This window comes from Falco rusticolus, chromosome W (genome assembly GCF_015220075.1).
Source record: "Falco rusticolus isolate bFalRus1 chromosome W, bFalRus1.pri, whole genome shotgun sequence".
Taxonomy (NCBI): domain Eukaryota; kingdom Metazoa; phylum Chordata; class Aves; order Falconiformes; family Falconidae; genus Falco; species Falco rusticolus.
The window spans coordinates 19,393,001-19,403,857 of record NC_051209.1 but is presented as its reverse complement, the minus strand read 5'-3'; the positions used below and the strand labels follow the sequence as shown (position 1 = coordinate 19,403,857).

Sequence of the window (10,857 nt, the reverse complement as noted above, 5' to 3'; positions counted from 1 at the left end):
CCCGGGGGATCAGACTTCTGTGGAGACACCTAAAATTTTCAGAATGAGCCCAGGCCTAGTGTCACAGTTGGTATAAGACCCCATAATTCTCAGTTTCTTACCTGAACTGCTATACTAAGCTACCTCTGGGTTTTTATAAAGCTGTATCAATAATGATTTTTTTCTCTCCTTCCCTTTAAAATATCCCAAGAAAATCCAGAAGTGACTTCATACCCATATCAAACATGACCATATCAGAATGCAGTAGAAATCTAGGAGAAGAAAAGATCTCTATTATTTGTATAACTTCAATTTGTATCTTTGATAATACCTTTCCCTTTTTGGACTGTAAAAAGACCTTACAGGAACAAGTGAAGGATGGAGTAAGGCCTGACACACTTCAGTTCTTCAATTATATAATTCATTATAAGGGTAATAAAAAAATGTTATTACATAAATGAGTCCCCCTAGAGCACAGAAGCATTTGATGATTCTCTAACTGAATATTAGTGTATTGGGTCTAGCTGAGATGGAGTTAATTTTCCCCATAGCAGCCCTCATAGTGCTGTGCTTTGTATTAGTATCTAGAAAGGTGGTGATAACACACCAGTGTTTTGCCTACTGCTGAGCAGTGCTCCCACAGCATCAAGGCTGTCTCTCCAACATACCTGCCCCTCACCAGTAGGTTGGGGATTGGGCAAGATCTTGGGAGGGGACATAGCCAGGACAGCTAACCTAACTGACCAAAGGGATATTCCATACTGTATGATGTCTGCTCAGCAATAAAAGCTAAGAGAAAGGAGGAGGAAGGGGGGAATTTGTTATTATGATGTTTGTCTTCCAGAGCAACCACTATGCATACTGAAGCCCTACTTCCTGGGAAGTGGCTGGATATTGCCTGTTGATGGGAAGTAGAGAATAAATCTTTTTTTTTTCCTTTGCTTCCATGCACGACCTTTGCTTTTTCTTTATTAAACTGCCTTTATCTTGACTCACAAGTTTTTTTCCATCTTATTTTCTACCCCCTTGTCCTGCTGAGGAGGGGAGTGACAGAGCAGTTTAGTGAGCATCTGGTATCCAGACAAGGTAAATCCACCACATTTAGATATACATATTTCAATGTTTGTTGCAGAATGGCTGCGTGATCACGGCCATGACTCCCTTAAAGATCTTTGTGAAACAAAGTTAGCGTAAGTTAGCTGAAGCAGGCCTTGCAGCTGTGCTGAGGCATGCTGATAAGGCAGCTGAGAAAAACACACTGACCTTGTGCCTAATGTTGTAAATAACTTTGAGGAATTCGCGTAGACAAGAGAGAAAAAAAATTATGTAGCTAGCTAACCGCAGAAACCGCAAGTAGGAGGACGTATGAAAATGTAACCCTTTAGAGCTTAACCAATCAGCAGATGACTAGTAGGCATAATTAACTGGAACTGTATATAAGACATAATTGCGCCGTAATAAAGTGAAGCTTGCTTTATCACTCATATTGAGTTTGCCCGCTTGACTTCCCTTGCCGTCAGCAAATGTTTTATCACTTTCTCAACATAGAAGAGTGTGCAGCACATTACTTGGCCTATGGGTCATGCGCTGTCCTAACACATGCTCTATCCTTGAAAGTACAGAGTAACAGAACAATTTATAATGATGGTTAGAAGTTAATTCAGTAGAGCAGCAGTATTACTCATGATTTTGACTACTTTTTTTTTGTATACTCAGGCCCTAGCTGCATTGAATGTTAGCCAAACTACAAATATATGGGGTTGTTCATGCAATTTACAGAATAAAGATATACTGCAAATCCATTTAAACATAAACCACCAATGTTTAAAAACAAAGATTTGTAGCAGAAAAAGAATCCTTAATCCCCAGTATCACAAAGGAGTTTTGTTGGCTCAAGTAAAGCTATAAAACCAGAACGTTTATTGGCTGGTACATACTGTGGATGTATTATGCACAGTCAAAAAAGTACCAATAAAGCTTTCACAGCTTAGACATTTTACAGGCTGAGAGAAAAAAGAAATAGTCAAGTTTGTTTAATTTTTTTAAAACTCTTTAGAAAAGCACCATTGTACACAAGAATTCCACCTAGCTCTCCTAGAAACAGGGACATTCAGCAGGTGGAGTACAACATGTCTGGGAAATTAATAAGTATACAAAAAGATTATTGGAGAATTCATGCTGTATGTAGAAAAAAGTAGCTTCAAGGAACTAGTTTATCCGCAGAATTTACAAATTATAAAAGAGTAGTTAGAGATTACACTGTATAAAACATTTAGCAACTTCCTTATATATTGATTCTGGACCACTGATACATGTAAACACATCTGAGTGAAATGAATAAGTTTACTCAAAGCTTGTCTTCACCACACACATTTAAACACTCAGACTCTTCAGTCACTGTTGGCATGAGAAATGCTTTGCTTTCATGCAAGTAACTCCCCCATTTTCCATGCCTGTATTATATTCTCAGCAGATTTCTCTGCACTGTATCTTTATTTTTGCTGGATTTTTGCAGTGCTGTTTCCATTCCTCTTCCCACTCCCCCTCTGAAAGTGTGACAATGGACAGTAATGCTTGTCCCCTCCAGCATGCTCTCATGAAATTCCATTGAAACAGAACTTTTAATGCCATTCTCATATATATGTGTGTGTATAGATAGAAATTAACTTGTGATTTAATTTTATCAAAGTTGATGTTTCATACATTCTTACCGTTTTATATTTTTATGCTACTTCTGTAGCTGCTGTCATTGAGGTCATGTAGTTACTGAAAAGCTTAATTCCATCTGAAGTAAAGTTCTTTCCTATCCCAGGTATCTGGAATGACATGTAGGTAAAACATCATGTTTAGTATGAATCAACAAACCATGACTTTCAAACCACACTTTAAACCAGGGATCCTCAAACTACGGCCCATGGGCTGGATAAGGCCCCCCAGGGTCCTCAATCTGGCCCCCCAGTATTTACAGAACCCTCCCGCCGGGGGTTGGGGGGGGAAACCAAGCAGCCGCAGATGACTGCCTGCCACTTCATCCGCACGCCGGCCCCCTGGTTAAAAAGTTTGAGGACCCCTGCTTTAAACAATGCAATCGTTAATCAGCGGATCCTTTCCTGCTCTTTCCTAGGCCCTCCAATTTTCTCACTTATCTGCTTATAACTGATAGATAGAAAATTAAATAGTCTGGCTTAAAGCACACACTGGCACACACATAGGTATAAATTAACAGAACAGTATAATTTAAAGGACTTCTATATGAGATGTAAAAGAAAGTGCATATTTACAAAGTAGCAGTTAACTGCCAAAATTATAGCGAATATAAACATATGCTTAATTTGGTCTTTTAAAGTATTCTGATGGTGTGCTAAGGGTTGTGCTGCTTTGTTCAAGTTGCAGTAAACTCTGGAATTTCTGTTCTCTCTTTAACTACTTAAAGTATAACAACTGAGTAACTCAGAAAAGCAAAACAAGTGACCTGATCTCCTATGGCCTTGTGGTTGTGTTATTCTGAATTCAGTAGAGTGCAAGCCCCAAATGAAGCCTTCCTACCAGGTGGTAATCCCATAACATTTCTTTGTTCCTAACACAGATGCACTACAGCTTTCAATCAAGGTTATAACCTGGGCCTCTCTTCTCTAGCTAGCTACCTATTTTTGTAAATCTTAAAGGAGAAGAATTTTTATGTATGAGACTTCTACTACTTTGCCAATGTAACCAGCCAACAACTTCAGAAGCTATTAGGAGGAGAAAGACACACAGAAAAGGTAATTACATAAGATCTGTTTTCTTAGAAAAGAAAATTAAAAATCCCTAATTTTTATTTCTTCCCTGGCACAATGAATCAGGCACTTTTCTATTTAAATCAATAAGACAAAGAAGACATAGAAAGACAGATAGGTGAGACTATTACTATTATGGGAAAGACTGATACTGGAAATTAATTTTGCAGTAGGTCTAAAGGTGGTGATATTAAGCAGCTTGTATATAGCTGTTGACTAAGGTCAGTGCTTATTTTGGCATAGGTATCTGAATTTGACATCCAAGCATAAAAAATATAACTGTTTCCACTCCAGCCCAATACACAATTTTACCAGAAATAGACTATACTTATGTAATAGCCCATCTACTTTTCTTGGCTACATAGCATGCAAAAACATCTTATAATGATACTAATAAATACAACACCTCAGAACTACTGTCTAGGCTCCAATAAATTGATATTGTTATATTTTGCTAATGATTGCAAATCACAGATCAAACAGGGACCCAAAACCCCTCTAAGAGTTTAAATGCTTATGTAAATGGATAACATATATACAGAGATACTATTTTTAAAAGATGTTACAAGAACCTGAACACTACAGACAGGTTGTGAATAAGAATGCACAAGTAGCCTATAATAAAAATTTGCACATAGCACAAAATTGCATTCAACATATTCAGTCTAAAGCATGTTTGACCTATTGTCAATTACTCTCTCTGACAAAGTATATTTCTTATTTGCCTGTCTTCTACCTTTTCAATAATATAAATATTCACAGAAAGAAATCAGACATACAAAAGCAGAATGCCCTTATGGTATTTGCTGTTATGCTGCAGAGAAAGGAACTCCTGAATTGATCAATATAATTTAAGTGATTGCAAGATCTTTTCACGTACTAAACTAAAACCCAATCTATGCTTCACTTTGCTTTGGAAACATAATGAAGAGTTTTTATTCACATCAGAGTGTGTGCACACGTGTGTACAGAGAGGGAAAGGCTTGGTGTAACACACATAAAGCAAAAACTCAGACCCTGATTTTTCAATATGAGAAAATTAAGGGCTGTAACATTCACTCAGATTATACTGTGATCAGCTAAGTATTCTTGCTGAGGTCAGTTCAGTAGGGAGCAGTGCAACAACCAAAGCTCTGACAGCATCACACAGCTATTGCACAGCACTTTTACCCCTGGGAACTGCATGGTGCACTGCAGCCAGCCACTGAAAGACTAACAGAGAGGGTCAAGATATCTCCCAAGGTGCAGGAGATACACGCGAAATCTTGCTGAGCTACTGGCAAAAGTTACTTGTGGTCTACCTTCAGATTGTACCATGCACTTGAAGAGAAAATGGAGAAGTGACAGACCAATGACACCACTGTGCATGCAAGGCACCAATTCCCAACCTTACACTGAGCCTGAGCAGGTGGCCAATCACTGCCAGACTGTCGCTGGGTATGAGTTGCATCCTGCCACCATCTTCAACAGTGTTATTTTACAATGTGAAAAATCCAGTCAGATACCTTAGGAAACTCATTTTTCCCCGACTACAGTTTTTTTAAACGAATAACTAAAATCTCAATGCTGCAACGTTACAGGGGATCATCAGTGGGATGTAGGTGGTATTCACCAGCTATAGGAGACACGGCACAGCACTCCAGGGCTTTGAATGGGAAGCACCGCCGGGACCGTGGGAGGGCAGGGCCACTATGCCCACGCCCAAGTCTGTGTGTATGTGTGGGGCACTGCCCCACCCTTGCAGTCACGTGAGGCGGGTGGCCTTGAAGGAGGGGGGTTGACAGCCGGTAGGGGTGTCTCTAGTCAGTCGCGGTGGGTGGGTTTTGTTTTTTCGGTGCCTGGCCGGCATAGGCGGGGCTGGTGTCTCCTTCCTGTTTCCGTTCTACAGGCCGCCACCCTCCAAGGCAGTGGTACCGTGGAGCAGTAGCGGAGGGTGCATGTAGGAGATGGTGGTGCGACTGGCGGGAGGAAAGTGAAGCGAGGCGCGGCCCGCCCCGCCTCGCCCTGAACCCTGGTGACGCTTTCGTGCCGCCGCAATTTTTCACCCCCTCAACGAGCAGCGCTATCTGTGCCGGGCGAAGGCAAGTGCTACCGGGTATGGGCTTCACTAGGCGCCTTTCCTTTATGACTGGTGTCTTTTCTCCACAGGGGCTTCAGCGCCACCCTTCCATCGCTTGATGTGCCTAGAGGATACCCAAGGTGACAATGTACTCACTCCCCCGCTGCAGGTTGAGAGCAGGGTGGTTTTCTCCACTATGCGGCTGTTAGGAGGGGGTGGGGCGCCCGCGGCTGTTCTTTATGAGTGTGAGCGTGCGTGCGTAACGACTGTGCTGGGAGGAGGGAGGGAGGGAGTGAGTCCCCGTAAAGGTGTTCTGGTTGATCCTGGGTGAAGCCTGGCGGCTGCCTGGCTCCTGCTCCTTGCTAAGGGACTGAGTCCCCTTGCCCGGGCGCTTGCAAGCAACTGGCCTGAGGCAGCCTGGTGGCCTCTACATGTGTGTTTATGCACGGGCTCACGCACACTGGCACCTTAATGCTCGCCTCAGACAGTTTTTACGTTGTTTTTGACTCGCCGGCTATATTTAAAGTACCGGCTTCCTCCCCTCCCTAGTAAAACCTTTAGAAAGATAAACCAACTGGGCTCCCTCCCACACTTTTCCAAAGAAGGACGTTACCTCACTTCCCCCCCCTTCCCCCCCCCCCCCCCCCGTAGCAACTTTTTCTTGATAATGTCTGAAGCTCTGTTGGATGAAATGCTTAATTACTTTGTAAATATCTTACCTTAAAGTAGGGTCGACACTTTGTATTGCACTTAGTTTCACATACTATGCGCTACTCTTAACCTCTAGCAAAAATGAGCTTGCTCTTTAATAAAGAAAGATGATGGCATATTAAAATGGTAATTGCTTTTATTTTTCTGAATGCTCAGAGGTTTTTTTCTTATTATTCCATAGGGTTTCCCCAATAGAAAACCAGAAAATGTTAGATATTAAAGCTTGGGCTGAATACATCGTGGAGTGGGCTGCAAAGGGCCCATATGGCTTTCTTACTTCAGTGATCTTTGCCCTTATACCATTGCTCATAATTAGTGTAGCACTTTCATGGAAGCTTTCAAAAATAATTGAGACCAGGGAGTGAGAGCAAAAGAAGAAAGAGAAATGCTGGGAGTACGTTGCAAAAGCCAAACAAAAAAAAGAAGGATTAAATGGACAAGAAAAGGCCTTGCTTGTGCAAAGAATCCACTTTTTAATGAAGCACTGCTGAACATTTTGTTTTGTAACTTTCCTTCTGATACTTGATCTTGTGAATGACTCCTTAATGGTATGACCATTGTTTTCTTAGTGCAATGAGCCATTCTCCTTGTTTCCATTTCTGTAGGAACCCTCTGCAGCAGTAGTTTGTGTTGTGATTACAAGTATTTGTAATTCCTGGTAAACTGAATTACAGAAAGGCATGTTTTGGTATACCTTCAGTAGAGCTGTAGAGATAAACTAGCTTCAGCATTTGCTATCATACCTTACTGATTTCCTTTAGGGACACAGTGTGGTTTATTCAGCTGCGTGCCCATAGGGGGGGCTGCTGTAGCTTCTTGGGGGGGGGGGGGCTTGTCTGCACTAAGAACATAACTTGGCTTTTCCTGAACTACCATCCATCAAGACTCTTTAAATTCAGCCCAAACTCCAGGAAACTGATTACTTGTTCTTAATACCTTCATTTGTCTTGGGCCACACGTGTTCTACATAATACACTACTGTGTTGTTTGGTTTTCCTTAATGATCATATGAATGTTCCACCTGGAACTTGTTTGTTTCTGCCTTCATAAACTCTTTATGCTCAAAAGAATAGCAATAAATGGGGTGAGACCAAAGGTCCAGGTGGCCTAGTGTTCTGTGTCCTAGTGACCTATAGCAGGTGGCTGTGGAAGAGTACAGGAGGAGGATGTGCACACTGGTGACAGTAGTTCTTCCTACTTGCTAGCCTTCTGGCTACCTTTGATCTAGGACCTTCTGATTTTAGGTGGGATCTCTGTTCTCATGGCCCTTGAAACTGCTGCCTTCCAGATTGCAAAATGCTGGTGTACTGGGAAAAAGCCCAAGTCGGGGATGTGCTGTAAATATTCCAAAATTATTTAACCTAATTCATGTTGTTTGGGTTTTTTTCTAACAAGTGATTCATTTTTCAAAGTCTAATTTTTATTAATAGTCTAGTTTTAAGAGCTTGTGGCAGTCATCAGATTTTTAGACTTAGCATATTTCTAAACAGCAGCACACAGTTGTACTTTCTAGCAACTAGTCTTTCATTATAAGTTTAAAAATAAAGCTTTAAAATAATATCATTGTTCAAATGAGACCTATAGATCTGGCTGACACTAAGAGGTATTAGAAGTGGGGAGTTCATCTGAAACAAAGTAAATTGAAAGTACTTGTATTCAATCAATTACTGTTGACCATCTTCAGTTTTGTTGGTCAAAGCAAGTGTTATTAGAATATGATGTTTCTGCATTTTATAATACATGGTATTGTCTCTACTGTTTTGTCTCAAATGTTGTCAAATGTGTATGCATTCCACCTTTGATACCTACATAGCTTAAAATGCATGTAAGAGAACTGATCAAGGATAAGCATAAATAATTTTTTTTAAAAAAAGTGTGGGTTTTATTTTGACACAAAGTTCTCAAACATCTCTAAACAAATAATCTGCAAACTTTATGTATCTGAACTATGACCAAATAGATCTAATAATTTAGGGAAGTCCCTGCACACACCAGAAATAAAATATTTTATTTAAAAAAAATTAATGACCGTCTTTTGTCCCAAAACCTCTATATTTTCTAGTGGCTTTACCAAGTGCTTCTAATCTCTATTATAGTAGTTATATGTAGTTTAACTCAACCTGATTTTACCCTGTGCTTACTGCTGGCTGCAAATCAAACATTATTATATTTGGAGACATTCTTGTAACTTATTATAGTAAAAGAATCAACATATTTGAATATAGTGCATAGTTGCTGTAGTGTCATAGTGATTCCTGTTGATTAAATCAATTTTTTTCATCCAATTGCTAGAGGAAAGCTTACAACTTAATCACACTGGTGCTGTCAAGAGAATTAACAGGAATTCTGGAGAACTATCTTAAATGCCTAGATTTGGGAAGATAAATGCACTAATTAAAGTCTATTACATCAAAGATAATTTTAAAAATAAATCAATCTTCGAGGAGAAAATGTTTAGAATTATTTAAGAAAATTAAGTTAGCTAGAAAACCTTCTGCCTAAAGTGATTTCAAGAGCAACTGAACAGTAACTGTTGAAAACAAAATTCCATTGTAACATATCCTGTTTTTCACTAAATCCAAATGTTTTACAATAGTTTGTCACGATTAAGCCTATTTGAATAGTTCTGCAAAAATAAACGAAACTGCTTTAATATTACTTTATTGCACACTCACTATATATAACAGCTGTTTATATTGTCTCTTAAAATATTCATTGGCAATAGCTGTATGCTACAATTATTAATATTTATTATGGCTACTGCTGCTGCCTGGTGGCATCCAGGAACCTGGCTGAAAGGTATTCACAGTGCTTGTTGGATCTTGTTGAGGCTCGCTCTTTCCATAGTAAGGGGCTGATGCATGGCCTTTAATGTGAGTATGAACTGGTTCAACAAGAAGTCCCTCCTTGTATTTATTTGCCTGAAGGCACTTATCCTTTCCAGATACATTTTTGATTTTCTGTTTCATGTCTATAATTTTCATTAAGAGTCTCCTAAGAACACAGTAGAAAGACATATAGTAGAAGTAAATGCAATGTACAATGCTGGAATAAAATATTTTAAACAATTATATTTTTTTCTTTAATTTTATAATCTGAATTTTCAGATATGTAGGTAAAATAAAACGTGGCAAAATTAATTAGGTTTTTTCTATAACTGCAATTTCAGCCCCAGTCTAAAACATTCCTAATGTTTTGATCATGTTGAAGAAAAACTATTGTGGAATCCTAGTTTCACTATTCTATTGGATCAAAAAGGAAAAATAGAGTCATCAACAAATGTAAAAATGCGTTAGGAATCTGGATATCTTTTACATTGTTTTCTATGTAGGACTTGCTACTATATGGCTATACTATATAGCTATTTATCACTTGCATTTCCTCCTGTAATGTGCCTATTGTGCCTATGACTTCAGGTATCTGTGCCCCAGGGCAGTTTTGTGAATCAGTGTGCAACTTTGCTAGTACAGAAGCTAAAGCAATGCAATATTAATAAACAAAACAATAATTTTAATAAAGCTAGGGCAGAACTGAAATTACTGAGATGGTACTAGTAACTCAGGAGGAAAAAACACTGGCCAAAAAGAAAGGCATAAAACTTCCCCAAGGGGAGCCCTGGCCCAGAGGTTCAGAAGACAGCTCAGTAAGGCCAAGGACCATTGTGGTCCAAGAAACAAGGGAGGCTGACGTATCCTCAGCTGGTGACTGCTTGGCCAGCAAAGGCAAACTGGGTGTTGTGATGAGGATACCAAACACATCACTGCTTAGACTAGCTGTGTGTTAACTAGATATCTACCAGGTGTATTAGCTAAAATAAATATACTGCATTCATAAAGGGTTTAAAATCATACCTACTGCCTCTACACAGGTAAAAAAAAAATCAAAGTGATCTAGTGAAGGAGAGGTTTACCTCCACCCCTGATAAACTGAAGCAGCTATCTGATGCGTGATCCTATTGCAAAGTAAAAAAAAAAAACAACCCCATGAAGTGTATTCAGAGAAAGCTTGTACATCTTGCTGATTCAACTTTATGAAGCTCTGTACTGAAACATGGTTGGGTAAATGTTAAAGCTGGAAATTCACTAATAAACATGACCTGAACTGCAATTTGGCTGTTTCCACTGAGAAATACTGAGGCTCTTAGTTGAAGCAAGTGCAATTGCTGATTTGTCCACAGGCATAATAGAAAAACAGCTATTAGTAGATCTTGCCATCTTGTTCAGAGGAAAACACAAAGAAACAAGCCCTGAAAAATATTGAAGTTTGGGTTTTATCTGTTAGTACATTTCCTATTAGAAGTAAATTCTGCTAACAAGACTTCTCTGTGCTTTT

General features: G+C 39.5%; 1 protein-coding gene across 1 annotated transcript; it reads left to right on the top strand.

Moving 5' to 3' along the window:
• Positions 1 to 6,716: 6,716 nt before the first annotated feature.
• Positions 6,717 to 9,256, top strand: LOC119140654 (small integral membrane protein 15-like). Its single transcript, XM_037372152.1, is given in 1 exon segment — positions 6,717 to 9,256. A coding segment is annotated over 1 exon segment (285 nt). The 5' UTR covers positions 6,717 to 6,731; the 3' UTR covers positions 7,017 to 9,256.
• Positions 9,257 to 10,857: the final 1,601 nt, after the last annotated feature.